At 44.0% G+C, this 19,792-nt stretch overlaps 1 protein-coding gene across 1 annotated transcript in view; it reads right to left on the bottom strand.

Annotated features, from left to right (window-relative positions):
• The window catches only part of Frrs1 (ferric chelate reductase 1), a 32,468-nt gene extending 15,751 nt beyond the window's left edge, over nucleotides 1-16,717 (bottom strand). Inside the window, exons 1-6 of the mRNA XM_051165835.1 lie at nucleotides 16,564-16,717; nucleotides 13,273-13,496; nucleotides 11,808-11,944; nucleotides 9,930-10,024; nucleotides 8,378-8,525; nucleotides 5,256-5,438 (exon numbers count right to left, since the gene is read on the bottom strand). Of these exons, the coding sequence (XP_051021792.1) occupies nucleotides 5,256-5,438; nucleotides 8,378-8,525; nucleotides 9,930-10,024; nucleotides 11,808-11,944; nucleotides 13,273-13,468 (759 nt within the window). The 5' untranslated portion in view covers nucleotides 13,469-13,496; nucleotides 16,564-16,717. The remainder of the gene's footprint in view (nucleotides 1-5,255; nucleotides 5,439-8,377; nucleotides 8,526-9,929; nucleotides 10,025-11,807; nucleotides 11,945-13,272; nucleotides 13,497-16,563) is intronic.
• Nucleotides 16,718-19,792: the final 3,075 nt, after the last annotated feature.

Genomic DNA, 19,792 nt, shown 5'->3' with positions numbered 1-19,792 from the left:
CCACGCTTGGCTTGAAAATAACATTTTTTAAAAGCACATGGGAGGGCAGAGGTGGGTAGCTCCGTAGTCCAGTTCCCACCTGTCCCAAACAGCACAGTCATAATCAATCCATGGAAGCTCAGGAACATATTAGCACTCAGATCTTGACTTCTACTAATTATTCCTAGGAAAAAGAAACAGGTTATTTTGAGGGATGGTGAAAAGTATGAGTGGAAAACATCTTTTGACCCCAGAGAAAATTAAGACATGCTTTAAAATGGATAGATGCCAAGAGGGGCCAGAAGGCAGGCAGAAGAGGCTCCATCAATAAACTACAACGCAGTAGACAAGAAGTTTCTACTCATCGCTGAGCGGCGGGGTGGCTCAGCAGGTAAAGAGTACGCCTAATGGCCTGAGTCCAATTCTCAGCACCCACAGAAGCATGGGAGGAGAAAGCTGACTCTAGAGTTGGCCTCTGATTTTCACATGCATGTTTTGCATACATGCACACATGCGTGAACACAGAGGGGGGGAGGGAGAGAGAGAGAGAGAGGGAAGGAGGGAGCGAGGGAGAATAAAACTTTTAAATTAAAAAATTAAACCTATCGATCCATAGTTCAAGTCTCAACAAGAGGAAGAAAGCTCATCTTCTCAGAATATCAATTGGAAAGTTAGTTAGAAAGTCTCTACCCTGCAAAACCAGATGTGATCACTGGCTGAGGAGTGTCTTGCGCTGAAGACATTTGGTAATGGGTAACTGAAGGGCAGAAAGTTCACAAAGAGTTAAAATAGCACCTTGCGCATTATTTGCTAAATACAAAGACCAGCATTTTACACCTGCCCCATAGAGAAAGCTGGCAGACACCACTGTCAGAACAATGTGCACCTTGATTTGATACACTGATTCACTATTAGTGAATCATTATCAGTACTGTGCCAAAGAACAGTATTAGTACTGTGTGTGTGTGTGTGTGTGTGTGTGTGTGTGTGTGTGTGTGTGTGTGTCCAGTACCTAAGGGAAAGTCAGTGGATGATGTAAGCTCCTTTCATTATGTGGGTCCCAGGGTGAACTCAGGTGATCAAGATGGTAGCAAGTAGCTTTACCCAGTAAGCCATATTACCAGCTCATTATGCCAAAAATCTCATATTTTGGGCTGTGAGCCTTGCCTTTAACAGCTGAGCCGTCTCTTCAGCCTTGCACCAAAACTCCTAATGTGAATCTACCTTGTAAATAACAAAATGCTCTACAAAACTGCTGGCCTGATAGAAGAAGGGGGGAAAAATCAAGAGAAAAAAAAAAAAAAGTAGGCACCAGGCGTGGTGGTGCACGCCTTTAATCCCAGCACTTGGGAGACTGAGGCAGATGGATTGCTGTGAGTTCAAGGCCAGCCTGGTCTACAAAGCAAGTCCAGGATGGCCAAGGTAACATAGAGAAACCCTGTCTTGAAGAAAAAAGAAAAAAAAAGAATTTGCTTTTTAAAAAAAATTAGCTACAGGGGAACATTATTGGGACAACTGGGGGAAATGGAATATAAACTATATAATGCACAAAATGATTGTGTCGTTATCAAATTTTCTCAATGTGAGGAAATGGTGGTAATGGCATGAGAATGTTCTTGTTCTCAGGACAGATGTACGAAAATCTTTGGGATGAAATGCTGCCGCATCTACTTACCCTCGAAGAGTTTAAGAGGGGGAAACTATCTATATATGCCACGCAAGTCAGCTGAGACAGAGGAACGCCAAATCTAGAGCACTCATCGTACTATTCTCTGTATGTTTCTGCAGGTTTAAAGTTTATGAAAGGAACAGTGAGGCTGAAGATGTAGCTCACAGCAATATGCACTGAGGCCTTGAGTTCAATCCCCTACACCAAAAAAAGAAGAAGAAAAGAAAAAGAAGAAGAAGGAGAAGAAGAAGAAGAAGAAGAAGAAGAAGAAGAAGAAGAAGAAGAAGAAGAAGAAGAAGAAGAAGAAGAAAAGAAAGAAAGAAAGAAAGAAAGAACATAGGGCTGGAGAGATGGCGGAGAGGTTAAGAGCACCATCTGCTCTTCCAGGTCCTGAGTTCAATTCCCAGCAACCACATGGTGGCTCACAACCACTTGTAATGAGATATGGTGCCCTCTTGTGTTGGGTAGGCACAGATGTGGGCAGAATACTGTATAAATAATTAATAAAAAAGAAAAAGAAACAGCAGAAATGGAGAAGCTTGAGGAAGAAAGAACAACAATGGAATCTACAATCTAGGGTCCAAGTAAGATCAGAACTGTGAACAACCTGGAGTTTGGCCAATGAAAGATTACGTATGCAACAAGGTAACACACGGCGAGCACAACATAGCAAGATGCATACGCTGCCTTCATCTCCACCCCCTAGCGTAAACTCCTAAAGATCTCTGGACTCTCCAACGTTTTTATATGTTTTTTAAAGATTTATTTATTATTATTTATACAGTATTCTGCCCACACGTGTGCCTGCCCACCACAAGAAGGCACCAGCTCTCATTACAGGTGGTTGTAAGGCACCATGTGGTTGCTGAGAATTGAACTCGGGACCTTCGGAAGAGCAGATGGTGCTCTTAACCTCTGAGCCATCCCTCCAGCCCTATATGTTTTGTTTTTTTAATGGTGTGTTAATAGGTTGACTGATGACTGGTGGCCCCTGATACCCATAGGATTAAAGGATTAAGATCCTAACCTCATCCCTAATATAGTAAAAGGGTAGAAACCGCTGAAGGTTAAGGTGGTCTCAGTGGCCATGCCGATGGGATGAAGTACCTACAAAACTCTAAGAGGAAGGAAGGTTTGGAGAACCTCCAGATAGCTGTGCTTGAGGTTCGTAAAAGAGGCCAGAGAGATGGCTCCCCGGCTAAGAGCACTGGCTGCTCTTCCCACGGAACTGGGTTTAAAGAGGGGTATGTCCAAGAGGCTGTGGAAGCTGGTGCCACTTCGCTCACACACACCTTGCCGTGTGCACCTCTTTGGTATTCTTTGGAATATCATTTATAATAAAAAGGAAAAGCATGTTTTCCTCTGGTTTTTTTTTTTTTTTTAAAGAGGGAAAGGGGGATAGAAACTAGTAATGTGTTTTCCTAACAGACTTTATATCACATAATAAAAAAAAATCACAGATAAGGAAGGCCAAATTGCAAAAAATAAGCAAGCCACTGTTAGCAAAAATTCAGAAAATTATACTTTTCATCAGTTGTAGTGATAAAAGCAATTGCTGTCAATTTATGAGTCAATTTTTCTAAGGTAGGATTTAGGTTATCCAATCAGCGTTTAGAATATCACACATCTTCAGTATCTAAATTTATATTATATAGGCAAAAATAAGAGGGCCCTGAAGGTAGTGTCATGGGCCTTTACTCCCAGCATTCAAGAGGCAGGGACAGGCAGTGCTATGGGGGATTTGAAGCCAGCCTGGTTTACAGAGTTCCAAGCTAGCTAGGGCTACATAGTGAGACCCTGTCTCAAAAAATAAATAAATAAATAAATAAAAAGTTTATAAAAATACACTAAAGTTTTTTAAACTAACAATCTTAAATAGAAATAACCATTTTAAAAGTATACTCTGAAGAGGATCCATTTCCACCAATTTAGGCACCCAGGTGTACAGCTGATTTTGATCATTAAGCATTCTCATTGGAAACCCAGTGCACCTGCATAATTAAGTCTTTTTATAAACACTTTTGATGAGCACCCTAAGAGAGATAAGTAGGATTTCTAAGTGAGATAAAAATATCTCAAATTAGAGATAAATGCCTTTGTGCCATCCCACCTACAATTCACAAGTACTAACGTATCTGTGGGAGCTCCATCAGCACACTCAACACAACTAAATCCTTCCCGCCCACATTCACTCTGGCCAGTAGGAGGAAGTGTGCTTTTACGTTATAGCATGCATTTGAGCTACACAGAGCGTTTCAATGACAAATAGGTACTCTGTAAGATGTCGTGTAGAATGATGCATAACTGACAGATGTAAATGAACACCGTGGCCCAGAGATGCACCTAAAGGAAATTATGTGTTTATCCAACAAGGCCTTTTAATCCTCTCTGGACTCATCTTCAGCTCTGTTTCATAGCCAATTCCATCGCATTCGCACAACAGCTATTACCAACCCCCTTTCCTTATTGCTTTAGAGCCACGCTTGGCTCCTAACTCAACCTCATTACTCATCTCAGGCACCAAATCTGATTCATTTTGCTAGTGCTGAGAACACCCGAAAGAATAAGCTGTAGGTCTGAAGGTAATTACAGGGAGGAAGCAGGGGAAATATTTTTTGCACAATTACAGCCTTATCTTTCATAAAAATGGATAAAGCTTCCCATAAAAGTAGCTCTGAAGAGAAAAGGCTGCAATTGTCTTTAGGAAGGGCATAATGTAGCTGTGGTGTTGTTACTGTCGTTGTATGTTGCCGCTGGCCTCAAATTCGCCACCACCTTGAACGCCTGATTCTCCTACCTTCATCTCCTGAATGCTAGGATTAAAGGCCTGTGCCACCTTCTTGGGTGGAATAAATCTTGGTTCTTCTTTCATAGCCATGTCAGAGTTCTGTTGTATCTGATTTTGTCTCATTGTTTTGAGCTATGGGTCCCTAAAAACAGCCGTGCTGAGTTTAAACCCTGACGTGTGGAAAAGTCTACAAAGACTTCACCTTTCCTCGTGAGGGAGCTACGCTGGGAGTCATCCACTCTGCTCACTGCCAAGCCTCCATGAAGAGGACTTACATCTGCACAAGGGTCCTCCTTCCTCTCCCAAGGGAAACTGGACGCTGCTGCAGCATTCTGCTTTTCCCCAGGAGCACAAGGCTGCCACCTCCAGAATCCCTAAACCCATCCAGCGCCCCCTGCATGGAAGAGCAAGAAGCTGCACATCATACAAAGGAGCAGTCAGAACACGCCGTTGCACTTGCTGGTGGAAAAACATGCGACTGACTGTAAGACAGTGGGCACACTGTAAGATGGGGGTGGGGACCAACAGTAAAGGCACAGGCTTTAGTTCTGGTGCCTGAGTGGTCTGAAGGGCATTACAAACAGGCCATTTTATGCAGTCATTTCTTTTAACTGTGATTCCTGCTCTTAGAAATAACTGCCTGACTACTGAAATCCTGAAACAGCCATGACATTCAGGTCTGTTTTTACTCTTTCCTTTCCTATTCTACCTTTAGGTCTGATCACTCAACTCTGGAAGACCCAGCTAATCTACTGCTGATGACAGCTCACCCTGGTGGCTCTCCTGCTATCATCCCGAACAAAAGCAAAAGATACAAACCATCCATCGGTCATGAGACAATGCAAATGACACGTAGCCTTCACTGGGAGCGCTCATTTCAACCACCACAGACTGGTTATCTCTGGTGAAGGACAAGAAGACGCAGGCGGGCTCTCGCTCTGGGTCACAGTTCAAAGGACTCCTAACACAGAACTTCTTGTTCCCACACTCAGAGGCACTGAACTAGAAAAATAAAAAGCACCAGAAGGTCTTAATTATAAAACAAGCAGTTTACTACCAAGGACTGAACAGCCAAAAAAAAAAAAAAAGTTTTTCATAGAAATTCAAAGAAGGGAGCACAAGACGCATCACAAATGAGAGATGACAGGAGATTCTTCAGCTGTGGATTTTTAAGCCTAATTAGTTTTAATTACAATTTGAAAAACTATACTAGTTGGCCTCAAGTGTAGTACAAGAGTGCTTATGCTCATTGAATATACAAAACACTTCATACCATCCAAGGCCAGGAGCAAGGTTCCCTGTACATTGAGAAATCTCCTAGAGATAAGTCTCCACTGGCAATCTTGCCTGACTGGGTACCCTCTAATTTTCAGATGGTATTTTTTTTAAAGTACAAAAGCCAAACACGGGCCAATGTTTAGGTAAATCTTGGGAACAGCTTTTAAAATACATATTCAGGGGCTGGAAGGATGGCTCAGTGGTTAAGAGCACTGGCTGCTCTTCCAGAGGTCCTGTGTTCAATTCCCAACAAATGGTGACTCACAACCATCTGGCCTGTGGGTGTACATAAAGGCAGAGCATGGCATACATGATAATAAATAAACAATTTAAAAATCCATTTTAAAAAAATACCCATTCAGATTTGAAGTGAAACAATACAGGAAAAGACGGGACACTGCATATTCCACTATTCCAACAATGTGTCGGGAGGCACAGCCAATGTTCTACCATGACTGAACCCAGAGGCTCCCACCATGGCACCTAAGGAGAACCCCCTGAACCCACCCACACACCACCACCCCCAAAAAATCAGCTTTACAATTTGGCAGAGAAAACAAGCAGAGCTTGTCAGGGTGGTATGTGAGAAGAGAACAGAGCTAAAGATTCTGTCACCAGGCTTACTGGGGACATACAGACTAACCATTGGGGTGAAGATAGAAGCCACTAGGGCCTTGGAAATGTGACTGTGGTCTCTGAGCTCTGCTTCGGTCTAGTCCACCTGTCAAAGAACCTATTTCTTTCTCTAAGGATCTCTTCTCCTTTGGCAAGTCAAATAAACCCAGAGCTTCTTCTAACCCTAAAAATGCCACAACTCTGAATGAATCTCCCTACGATTACAGATTACCACCTTAGCACATGGTAAAAGTTCCGGGAAGAACTGACCCTTGTACTGACCATGCGAAAGGACAGTATTTCCTATTAGGAAGCTGATGTACAAACCGTTTATTCACTTAAAGCAGCTTTTAAATAATTATTAGTGAAGCAAGAACTAATGCAGACAAGAACCTCTTAATTGTACAGTCAAATAAAAGACCACCATTCATTTTAATGTGATCAAACATGGAGGTTTTTAAAGCTGCAGACTCGAAGGAAGCCAAATAAGACTACTACTATGTAGGGCAAATGGTTTACTTAGTCATTTTTTGTTTTATTGGCATTTATGTGTCTGTGTGTGTACATGCTCGGGATGCAGGGAAGCCAGAAGACAGCATCAGATCCTCTGCAGCTGGAGTTCTATGCAGTTGTGAGCCACCTAATGTGGTACTAAACTCGGGTCCTCTAAAAGAGCCACCTCTCTGGCCCCTTATTCAGTGAAAGAAGAGATATATAGAGACAATAAGGAAAGAGAAAGGGGGCCAGAGGACTGGTTCTCAACCTGTGGGTCGCGACCCCTTTGGAAGGTCAAATAACCTTTTCACTGAGGTTGCCTAAGACCATCAGAAAACAGATGCTTGTGTTACGGTTCATAACAGTAGCAAAATTACTTATGAAGTAGCAACAAGAATAATTGTATGGCTAGGGGTCACCACAACACAAGGAACTGTTTTGAAGGGTCACAGCATTAGGAAGGTTGAGAACCACTGACCTGGAATTTACCTCTCATCTGTGAGGTTCAGGTGGAAAAATGTATTCATTACTTTGATGGCTATTCTCAGTAAGAAAGAGCTGCACATGATCGTTTCTCATCCTTGAGTGAAGCTGAAACCAGAATACTTTCCTCTAAAGGCCCACAGAAGGCAGGCAAGTCAGTATTCAGGCAGAAACGTGTTCTTTCAACTACGGCAGTGTGCCGACACCTTTTCATCCCATACGTGCACTTTTGAAATAGCAGTCTAATTCAAAGTGTCCTTCAGAGAAAGCCTTCCTGGGGTTTCAAATATGCATTACCCTTGATTTTTATTTTCAATCATTCTTTTGAATCAGAAAGAGTAAAGAGATTTCCAGCCGACTCAATTGCAAAAGATTTTTTTCTCTAGGGCTCAGCACACTGAATGTTCTGGTACTGTTGGTGCAGGAGGTGGGGGTATAGGGAGCACTTGTAGCTCAGGCTAGCCTCAAACTTCCTACCCTGTTTCATTTGTTTGTTTGTTTACTGAGGGGGAGGGAGTTGAAATAATCTTACTATATAGTAAGACTGGCCTAGAACTCACCATGTAGACCAGCCTCTGCCATACTCAACTGAGTTCCCCCAACATTCTAATCTTAGGAAAATAAAACTCAAGACTCTCCTCTAGGCAGTGGTGGTTGGTGCCTTTAATCCCAGTACTTGAAGGCAAAGGCTGGCAGATCTCTGTATGTTCGAAGCCAGCCTGGTCTACAAAGTGACTTCCAGAACAGCCAGGGCTGTTACAGAGACACTTCCTCTCAGTTTAATAGCCGGGGGAAAAAGGAAGAAAAGAGAGTAAAAGGAGGGAGAAGCTTTCTCAACTTCATTTTTAAGTGAGCACACACTCCCTGCTTGCTAGCAAAGCTACCTGTGAATGTTACCTATACTTTGAATGTACAATCTTTATTTAAACCTATAAATCATAATTTTGTAGTGAAGACTTCCTTCAAATTTCTGCAGAGAACCCAAAAATTCCCTCCCATAGCCAGGTACAGCTAATGCCAGGAAAGCTCCTAGAAATCACATTTGGCAAAGATGCAGAAATATTACTTACCGGCTTGGTTAAGTGAGAGACAGAAGATGATGTTGTCAAAGGTTGTGTTGTGGCTTTAGGTGTTGTAAAGGGAAGAGCACTTGGTTGGGAAATTACATGGCTAGGGATCTTCACCCAGTAGGTTTTATATTGCCGCACAACTGTGGCACTGAAAGAGAGCACCAATGGGATCAGACAAACTCCCACAGTGGTCTATCTCAAGAAATCAAAACTTCAAGTGGAAAACATGTGGGAAGAGATAAATGAAAACCACACATGTTTGGGGCAAATCTCTAACAATCATCCTCCACCCATTACTAGATAAAGTCTATTGCTCTCTCTCTCTCTCCACCTCTCTCACTTTTCTTATGAGTGCTGGATCACACAACCAAACTCCATGGGTTTCTGCTCCCTGACCCAAGAGCACACTGCTAAGTCACTTCACAGTGAATGACCAGTCACACTCCTCTCAAGAGCGTGTGTATGCAGCAGCCACCGAGCAAAGACCTATAGAGGCTGCTCACTGAGATCCACCTCAATCTCTTACACACATGTGAGAAGCAGAGGTCCAGAGTGCTGGGGCCTATGGACAAAGATAAGCAGAAAACAGACATGACCAGAGAGAATTCTCTCCTGTAAGATACACTTGGGTCCGGAACACCACTCAGGAATCATGACCCGGCCTTAAAGACGCTCCTAGCCTTGTGCAGATGACTAAGGGAAAGGACACTATTGTAATTCTGGATTCACAATTTCAAGAGGCATGCAGAGGTTGATTTTCTGATAAGCTGGCTACAAGTTGCAGTGCTGCCAAAGAAGTCGTCCAACTTTGAGCCCTGTCTTATTTACACTCTCACACTAAAACAGGAAGTATTGCTCTGTACACTACAGAGTCAAGTACTAATTGATGGCTCTTATGAGTTCTAAAGTAGTGTAATACTTCATTCAGTCAATGATGTCTACTAAACGTCCCTCAAGTACCAAGTCCTGCCAGGCCTGTAATCCAAGCACCTGGGAGGATAAGGTAAAAAGAAACTTTAAAAAAAAAATTCAGTACAAAGTCCTGGGCATTGTGTCAGAAGTTTGCTGTTCAAGGAAAAGATAAAAAGCCAGGTCCGGGGCTGGAGAGATGGCTCAGAGGTTTAGAGCACTGACTACTGTTCCAAAGGTCCTGAGTTCAATTCCCAGCAGCCACATGGTGGCTCATAACCATCCATAATGAGATACCCAGCCTGCGGGTATATGTGTAGGGAGAACATTGTATACATAATAAATGAATAAATCTTAAAAAAAAAAAAAAAAAAGCCAGGTCCCTTTGGGAGTCAGAAGCAGGAGGATTGCTACATGTTTAAGGCCAGCCTCACCTGCGTAGGGAGCTCCTGGCCAAGCAATGCTGCATAGCAAGACGCTGTCTCAATAACAACAAAAAGAAATGGGACAACTTTTCTCTTAGTAACTCATAACAACAAAAGCTCTCCCTACACCACTGAACATTCGGTACCAAAGTGGTTCACTTTATTATGGTTTTAATCTCAACGGCAGTGGCTACGGGGATGTGAGCTCTCATACTCACAGAAATCTTATGTGATTTGGGGCAGTGGTAGGAGCGTTCCAATAGACTTTAATTTCTGTCTTCTTGGATGAACTTGTGTGACTCACAGCGATGCCCTGAAATAAAATAGAAAAGAGCAACCATCCTGTCACTCAACAGCGCAGCAGTTGTGCAATTGGTCAGAAGTGCAATCATCTGCAAAATGAATGACCGCTCTAGGATGGTAGCATTGGGATGAGAATATTTTGTGTAGAGCAAGGCCAGGTCCTCAATAAAGTCATACCTGCTGGCTGACAATGTACAACTCTGATAAATTGGGACATCAAAAACTTAAATGCTGAAGGAAACCATGAAATATTGGGTGTGTCATTATTTGAAGATTCTTTGTTTTATTTTACACTTTACATTTCTATTCCTTCTGTTAATAGACATAAATAAAACAAGATTCAGCAGGCCGGTGGTGGCACATGCCTTTAATCTCAGCACTCCAGGAGGCAAAGGCAGGTAGAACTCTGTGAGTTCGAGGCCAGCCTGGTCTACAAAGCAAGTCCAGGACAGCCAAAGCTGCACAGAGAAACCCTGTCTCAAAAAAAAAAAAAAAAAAAGGAAAAGATTCCTCAAGCCAGGCGTGGTGGCACATGCCTTTAATCTCAGCACTCGGGAGGCAGAGGCAGGCAGATCACTGTGAGTTCGAGGCCAACCTAGTCTACAAAGGGAATCCAGGACAGCCAAGGCTACACAGAGAGACCCTGTCTCAAAAAAAAAAAAAATCCTCAAAAGGAAAAATAAACAATTTCAGGCCTCCAAACATATATCCTATTTTAGCAAATTCTGCTTTTGAACAGTCCCATTTTCCACATTCTTTCACCTGACAACCTCCTGCATATTCTTCAAAGCAAACCTAGAATTGCCCTGATGCAATCTGTGACTTCCGTCGCTCTATTTCCCACAGTGTATGCACGACAACCTAGGCTGTCATGCTGCTCTGGTTATGTGTCTGTCCCAAGTGAACATGTCACACCCTGCGCCAGCTACCCTGTTCCAGGAACTCTCTATTCTGAAAAAGAGTTCGAGTTTTTCTAAGAAAAGGAGTAGCTCTTGTTTATTACCATATCTCTTGCACTTGGCATAATTCCTGACATGGCCTTTATTGAGTAAGTGGATAAATAAGCAAATGTCAAAACTTACACCCCTGTCCCATTCTAAAACTATGTCTCTTCAATACTGAAACAATTTAAAAATCAGTAACTGGGAGCCAGTAAGACAGCCCAGCAGGTAAAGGCATTTGGTTTCCAGTGACACAAGTCTGACACTTGAGTTTGGTTATCAGAGCACATGTAAGAGTGGGAAGAGAAAACTGACTCCACAAAGTTATCTTCTGACCTCCATACATGTTGCATGTCCCCTGCCCCTCCTACACATACACACACACACACACACACACACACACACACACACACACACACACACACACACAAGCACACTAGAAGTTGTCTTAAAATTTGTTTTGTTTTGGAGTCAGGGTTTCCCTATGTAGGCCTCGCTGTCCTAGGACTACCTCTGTAGACCCAGGCTGGCCTCAAATTTAGAGATCTTCCTGCCTCTGCCTCCGGAGTGCTGGGATTAAAGGTGTGCACCACCACGTCCAGTGTAACTGTCTTAATTTTTAAGTCAATATTTGCCAACATCATGTAAATACCACCAAGTATAAACTCTTGAAGCCACTATTCTACCTGCCCAAGATGTTGCTATGGAAACCAGTGGTAAGATACGATGTCTGTAAACTTGTTTAAATGTCCGTTACACATGGCGATGCCATCGCTGGTCATGCAGTCACCATCCTAGAGTGAAAATAGCCCACAAGAACCAAGAGAAATCAACTTCAACCCACACACAAACCTTTACATCTTCACAAGTCAGAAGCTGCGACACTTCACGGTCAATCAGTGTGAAGGCACCAACAGGAGGGCCACTCAAATCCTCGGCGTCACGGGCTTCTAAGAGAAACCCTCTAAATGGTGGTCCTGATAGAGTAACTGAGCGACAGATAAAAAAAAAAAAGAAGGTGGAGCAAAGGATTTAGAAATATTCCATGAGAGGGTGTTTAGAAGCAGCTCGTTTAGTTTGGATCAGGTATATCTCTGTAAAACCACAGAGGTTAGAAATCATCCTGCCGAAGGATGACTAAACCATGTTCCATAGAGCATGCCTGTCATGATTTGGGGTGTTCTTTGGGGGGAGGCGGTTGGTTGTTTATTCTGCAGTACTAGGTATTGAACCTAGAACCATATGCCATACTGGGTAACTACTCCAATACGGAACTGCATCTTCAACCATCTTGTACTTTTTATTTTGAGACAGGTTTTCAGTAAGTTACTCAGGATAGCCTTGAACTCATTCTGTAGCACAGCCTGGCGTTGGATGATCATCTTGCCTCAGGCTGCTGAGAAGCTGGGATTATAGACCTGTGCCATCAGGCTTGGCACCTTGAGATAGTAATAGGCATTCCGTGGGGGTGGGGGAGGTAGGGGTGGCGGGGGAGAGAGGTGGGGGGGGTGCTAAAAGCATGAGTGATGCCTAGGTAACAATCTATAGGGAAAATTAATTTAGAAAAGTCTAGATAAGAGTAATAACTTGGCAGGTGTAGGCACACACCTTTAATCCCAGCACTCAGAGAGGCAGAGGCAGGCAGATCGCAGTGAGTTCGAGGCCAGCCTGGTCTACAAAGCAAGTCCAGGACAGCCAAGGCTGCACAGAGAAACCCTGTCTTGGGCAGAAAAAAAAGCATTCCTATTGACACGATGCATGTCTATCATTGCAAAATACAGGAATTTCAAAATGCTATCGCAGATTTGTTTTGTTTTGTTTTTCTGAGACAGTCTTGCTATATCCGTAACCCAAGCTGTCTCAAACCCTGCCCTTCCTCAGTCCCAGAGGGCAGGAACTAAAGCACATACTACCACACCTGGCTATAGGAAAACCTTAGCAGTCAGCCTACATTTTTCCAGGAGAATCTGGGAGACATAAGAGATTACATTACTTTTTACAGGGGGAGAGGAACAACATAAAATAAATTTAGTTAATAGTTAATAGTACTCAAGATACTGTACACAATGTTAATTTAATATATACTTTGGTATCCTAAAAAAACTTATTTTAGACCTTGTCCTTAATTATTAATTGATTACCACTTATATATTATAGACATTGGTAGTAAACAAAAAAATGAAAGTAGACAGTGCCATGGTAACAGCAGAAATGAGTAGGCTAAAATGAAATTATTTAGTTCCGGTCACAGTAAAAACTCAACAAGCAGGAAGAGACTCTAACTCAAAATGCATGTCATTATCTCCAGCACTCGTACCTTGGACCTGGTCTCCAGGTTTGAACTTCGTCTGACTCACTGTGACTTGGTGAACTGGCTCAGGCTGCGGGCTGTGGCCGTGCTGGGGGACCATTCCGTCACAGGACATTGGCACTCTTCCGTTGGGATAACCAGTCACAGAACAAGCGAGCAGTGCACACACCAGGGCACTGAGGGTAAACCCAGGAGCTGCCATCTCCAAATAAAGACTAACAAGACGCCACCTACAGATATAATTAAAATACGGTATGACAGCTCTTATAACACACGGCAGGAATCCCACATAACTACTTGCTTTCAATGGTTGGTTCTCCAAATTCTCAAGATGCATAATAAAAATATGAGTGTGCTCTGGTGCCTCACATTTGACCATGTCCCCTGGAGGGGGAGACCTGGTGGCACTCAGAGGAAGGACAGCAGGTTACCGAGAAGAGACTTGATACCCTATGAGCATATACAGGGGGAGGTAATCCCCCTCAGGAACAGTCATAGGGGAGGGGAATAAGAGGAAAATGGGAGGGAGGGAAGAATGGAAGGACACAAGGGATGGGATAACCATTGAGATGTAACAAGAATAAATTAATAATAAAAATTTTTTTTAAAAAAGAATAGATGAAATAAAACCTTTTGTGTTTCAGCTGTGTTGATGGTATTTATAAAGCGAGTAACAATAAAGTTCTTAATTGTTTAAAAAAAATATATGAGTATGGTATGTGATCTAAATCTGTTTCACCAAACACCAACTGTGAGACTTCAGCAAGATTCTATTTCCCTGCCTTAAAAAGTAAAATAAAATAAAATAATAAAAAATTCAGTTATTTTAACAAAATGAAAATGTTACCCAAAGTCCAAAAGGGTAGCTAGTGACAGCGCTTTTGGTGCTAGCACTCAGAAGACATAGGCAGAAGGATCTCTTTGAGATTGATGCCAGCCTGGTCTACATAGGGAGTTCCAGAACAGCCAGAACTACACAGTGAGACCCGTCTCTAAAGAAGAAAAAAAAAAAAAAAACAGTTTGATGAAAGAACAGTAAGTGGATCCAATTAAAACAAAAGGTGTCACTCCACCTCACCCCAAGAAACTTAAAGGACGTCCCTTCTGGATTTAACAAGCATCACCTGAGTAGATCTCTGCTGTGGCTACTGCCAACCTCCTATTAAACTAATAAAGGTGGCAAGTGAATCATTTAATTTGTAATAATATCCAGAAACACTATTTTTGTTTGGTTAGTTTGGTTTGCTTTTTTATTTATCTGTTTTTCAGGACAGGGTTTCTCTGTATAGCCCTCACTGTACTGGAAACTGGTTCTGTAGACCAGGCTGGCTTTGAACTCAAGAGATTTGCCAGCCTCTGCCCACCGAGTGCTGGAACTAAAGGCATGCACCACCACCACCCAGCCAGAAGCAGTGTTTTTATCACCTGTAGTCTCAGACATGTCTGAATTAAGAAAGGGCTGTCAGCTAAATGCCATGCAAACCTCTTCTTGGCTTCTTCTCCCCAGTTGTGTGTTAGAAAACCACCCACTCAGACAGCCCCATCCTCTCACAGCCCAGATCAACAACCTCACTCCAGGTATATATTCAGGACCTGAGAACCCAGTTTTCCAAGGGGCTATGAGTAACTGGCCAGGGTCATGTTATATGGCAAAATGTGAGGTTAACACCAGACAGGTTGCAGATGAAAAGGCCCAGAGGCGGTCATTTTCCACAGAAATGAAACGCCCGGCAAAGACTGTAACTCTTAATTAAGCAGAATGCTTCCAAGACCTTCTATTAGGAGCAAACCTGTTACTAGAATTTTAGGGGAAATGCACCCAGCTCCACGCACCCCAACAAGCTAGAGTCGGCCACCCATCCCCAAACTCCAATTGAATAGATGTGAAATGGCAAAAAGCAGATGCAAGGGACTCGATCAATGGATGAATCAGGAGAAGGCAGAGCAGTGCAGTGACCTGAAGAATTGGGGTGGTAAGCAAAAGGCACGAGAGTGGACCGGCACACTGGATGGTGGTGACGCATGCCTTTAATCCCAGCACTTGGGAGGCAGAGGCAGCAGATCTCTGTGAGTTCGAGGTCAGCCTGATCTACAAAGTGAATTCAAGACAGCCAGTGCTACCCAGAGAAAGCCTGTATCGAAAAACAAAAACAAAAACAAGCAAACAAAAAAGAGTGGTCTGGTTCCCCATAACATCAGTTCTGGTCCAATGACATCATTGCTGCTGTGGCTGATTGCCCCTACTCTGGGGTGCAGCATCACCCCATCATAGGTTAGTGCCCTCCTGCCCTCCTAGACTGCACTCTTTCTGGAATCCAAGGTGAATGCAGGCTTAGGACAATGATTCTCTCTCTGACTCCAGCCTTGAGCATTTTAGTTATCTCGTGGGCTCAAGTGCAAGAGGCCCAGCAGAAGGTGGTGGTCACAGTGTGGAGTATCTGATCTTGGCCTGCAGTATTATGGCAACTAGGTAGAGTTATGCGCTATTCATTAAGAAAATACAACAGGGCCAGTGTCGTGGCTCGGCAGGTAAAAGCATTGACCTCCATGGCTGACTACCTGAATTTGATCCCTGGGTCCCATAAAAAAGCAAAAGGAGAGAACCAACTCCAAAGAGATGTTCTCTGACCTCTGCACATGTGTTCTCTCTCTCTCTCTCTCTCTCTCTCTCTCTCTCTCTCTCTCTCTCTCTCTCTCTCTCTGTCTCTCTCTCTCTCTCTCACACACACACACACACAGAGAGAGACAGAGAGAGAGAGAGAGAGAGAGAGAGAGAGAGAGAGAGAGAGAGAGACTAATGTTTTAAATGTTTAAACTTTTTTAAGATCTGGGAGTAGAGGTCAGTGGTGAAGACCCTGCCTGCCTAGCTAGCACACACAATTCCCCAACCCGTTATAAAAAATAAAAATAAAAAAAAAATTTAAAAAAAGCATGAATAATCCAAAAAAGAACTAATCAAGTGCATTTGTACCACATTCAAGTTCTCCACTCTGTGCAGCCCCAGCTGATGCCTGAGGTGACAGTCTGTCTTAACTACGAGGAATGAGCTGCACAAAACCATGGGGGCTGGAGAGATGCGCCACAGTGCACTAAGAGCACTTGTTGCTCTTTCAGAGGACCAGGGTTTGGTTTCCAGCAGCCACAACAGTGGACTCTTGTATGAGTCAGGAGTTCTCTAGAGTCACAGCACTTATAGAATATATACACATATATATTCCATGGTGTGTACACACACACACACACACACACACACACACACACACACACACATCTATGAGATTTATTGGAATGTCTTACAGGCTGCAGTCCAGCTATACAATGACTAGCTGTGAACAGAAAGTCCAAGACCCTAGTAGTTGCTCAGTCCACAAGGCTGGATATCTCAGCTGGTCTTCATTATACCCTGGGATCCCAAAGAAGTCGGCTCTCAAGCCAGTGAAGGCGTGGATGTGCAAGCGCAAGCAGACAAGGGCAAAAGCTTCCTTCTTCTATCTGTACAAACGCATAAGCAAAATACATCAGAAACACTCACGCCAACTATAATCCTCATTTCTGCAACTGGTCACATAGCCTTAGCTGGTATTCATAACTACCTTCCTTTACAACCCTCCACCATGGCCAAGCCCCTCAGCAGGACTTAGCACTTTCCATGGAGGAGTGCCCCACACCTTCATTCCTGATGGGTCTGTGCCCTTTGTCATCCTGCCTGGATTAGGCTGTTGTAGTTGCCCATTGACTTGAACCACAGGACTGAGAGAGGCCCTAGAGGGTCTCCGGCACTACAAACATAATCCTTCTTAGCTCCATTGTGGAAAGCAATTCACTTTCCCCAGTGTAATCCGGATCAATCACCCCTCTTAGCACAGTTATTCCTTTTATTCCTTTCTTAGCCTGTTGGGTAGTTTTTGTTTGTTTGTTTTTCTCTGTGTAACAACCCTTGCTGCCCTGGAACTCACATTGTAGACTAAGCTGGCCTCTGCCTCCTGAGTGCTGTAATTAAAGCACCACCACAGTACCTAGTTAATCTTGTTGGTTTAAGGAAATTAGAATCCCAAAGTGGTGGGGGTTGGGGGGTGGTCTGAGTTCAATGACATGTTTGTTGTGGCTCCTGGGAGGGGCATTCCTCCCTCTGGAACCAAAACTACCAGGCCACCAGAATTTAGGGTCTTCAGGAACAAGAAGCAAAAATTCTCTTAATGGGTCACCAGAAACGCTAATGAGTGGAACTGTTCCCTTTTCCACCCTTTCATTCCTGGACCCGTGGATCCTGGCTGTGGGAGAAGCCATACTATATACTGGATGCTGATTCAAAGCATATTCTGCCTTCTAGAGAACCCTGGCCCAGCCCTTCAGGCTGCTGCCACCTAACTGGTGATGCAACTGTGACTTCAAAAGGCCATCTCGTCTTTCTATCAGGCCAGCTGACCCGGGAAGCTGGGGAACATGGTAAGACCGAGGAATCCGTGATGATGACCCCACTGTCACGCTTCTCTGGCCGTGAAGTGAGTCGCTTGGTCAGAAGCAATACTGTGTGGGATACCATGACGGTGGCCACGATATTCTGTAAGCCCATGGATGGTGGGTTGGGCAGAAGCATTTACATACATGAAAACAAAGTGGTGTCCTTTGCCCGGAAGTGGTCCAATGTAGTCAACCTGGCGCCAGGGAATAATGCCGTATCTGAGGCTCAGTGTTGGTCTTTGCTGTTGGCAGATCTGGCACTAAGCCGCAGCATAGCCAAGTTAGCCTTTATGAGTGGAAGTCCATGTTATTGAGCCCATGCATAATGCCCATCTCTGCCACTATGGCCACCTTGTTCATGTGCCCATTGGGTAAGGACAGGAACTACTAGGGAAAGAGGCTGATGGTCCATAGAACAGGTCATCCTATCTACTTGATTACTGAACTCCTTCTCAGCTGAAGTCACCTTTTGATGCGCATTTACATGGGACCAAGTATCTTAACATCCTTTGCCCATTTGGAGAGATTCAGCCACATACTTCTTCCCCAGATGTCTTTCTCCTCAATTTTCCAAACACCCACTTTCCAAGTCCCTGACCATCTGGCCAATTCTTTGGCTACAGCTCATGAATCCCTGAACAATTGCACATCTGGCCATGATGCAAACCGTAGCGTCATGTGTGCTGCCAAAAGTCATGCCCGTTGTGAAGATTTTCCTTCTCCAGTGTCTCTCAGGGTTGTCTCAGAAAGGGGGTGTAATGCTGTATCTGTCCACTTCTGGGATCTACCTGCATAGCATGCAGAACTATCAGTAAACCAGATCCTAGTCTTCTCTTCCTCAGTCAACTGATCATAGGGACCACTGCATGGCTATCTATAGGAACATGCTTGGCAGCAGATGGCATTGTAACAGGAGTAGAAACCAGAGTCATTTGGGTAACTTGTTTGTGCCTTCAGGACCTGCTCGGGCCCAATCACATATATATACCACTTCCATTACATAATGGATTGCTGCTGTGCATCTCCTACTTTATGACTTTGTGGGTCAGATAACACCTAGTTCATGATGAGCAGTTCAGGTCACATGGTAACTCGGTGGCCTATTGGGACCCTGCTGTTAAGGTCAAAATCTGGCATCACCAGATAGCCGCTGAGCTCAGTGTTAAAATGACCTCAGATCCTCTAAGGAGTATCACATAGCCTTCAGGGAGACTCCAGGCCCAACCCTTTCCCAAGAAACCCAGTCAATGTGCAGCTGGGAATTAGTGGAAATACCCTCCCTGATGCTAATGAGATGTCTCAGTACTCAGTTTTCAGCTAATAATCTTTTTTCCATACCTCTAACTGTACTTGGGATTCTTCCCCGACACCACTCCCCCATGCCCACAGGATAAGTAAGTACTGCTTTCCCCTTTTTATGATAGGACTGTGATGCAGCATGTAAGTGAAGTATCCCTGGCACTCCCAGCCCCAGTGAGTCAAATACATTCACCCCCCAAAACCCGTCCCACTGGCCAAGGTTTATAATGTCCCTGTTTTACAAGAAATAATGGGGGGGGGGCACCAACATATACGTCACCAAAGACAGTCTGAGACTTGTCATTTATTCTAGGAAAAGAAGGGCTCCCCTCCTCCCTGAAGGATTCGCCACTCAACCCCCAAGCTTGACTGCCAGTCAGGCAGCCATGCACTGCTAGCCTCCGGGACCATCTGCCATTCACCCATGTGTCAGCACGGATCACTGCCACCATCTTTCTTGCCTTCTCACAGCACTCTGTCACTGCAGTGCTTCTCAGTGAAGGCAAGTAGCTGGCTGTTCTCAAAGCAGCTACTCTGTCCACCTGGGCCAAACTGGGCTCCCGCCACTGCCTCTCAGGTTCAGAAGTCTGAGTCTCTGTTACCGGCTGTTCTCAAAGCAGCCATTGACTTGCCCAAGTCAGGCTGGATCCCTGTTGGCACCTAGCTCAGGTTTTGGAGCCCTACGCTCCTCTCTGCCAACTATCCTGGTACTAACAGCCCAGCTAAAAGAACAGTAACATTTATTACGGAGAAATCTTTTCTCCTG

The sequence above is a fragment of the Acomys russatus genome, chromosome 23 (assembly GCF_903995435.1).
Source record: "Acomys russatus chromosome 23, mAcoRus1.1, whole genome shotgun sequence".
In the NCBI taxonomy this organism is placed as follows: domain Eukaryota; kingdom Metazoa; phylum Chordata; class Mammalia; order Rodentia; family Muridae; genus Acomys; species Acomys russatus.
This window is presented reverse-complemented; position numbering and strand designations above follow the sequence as displayed.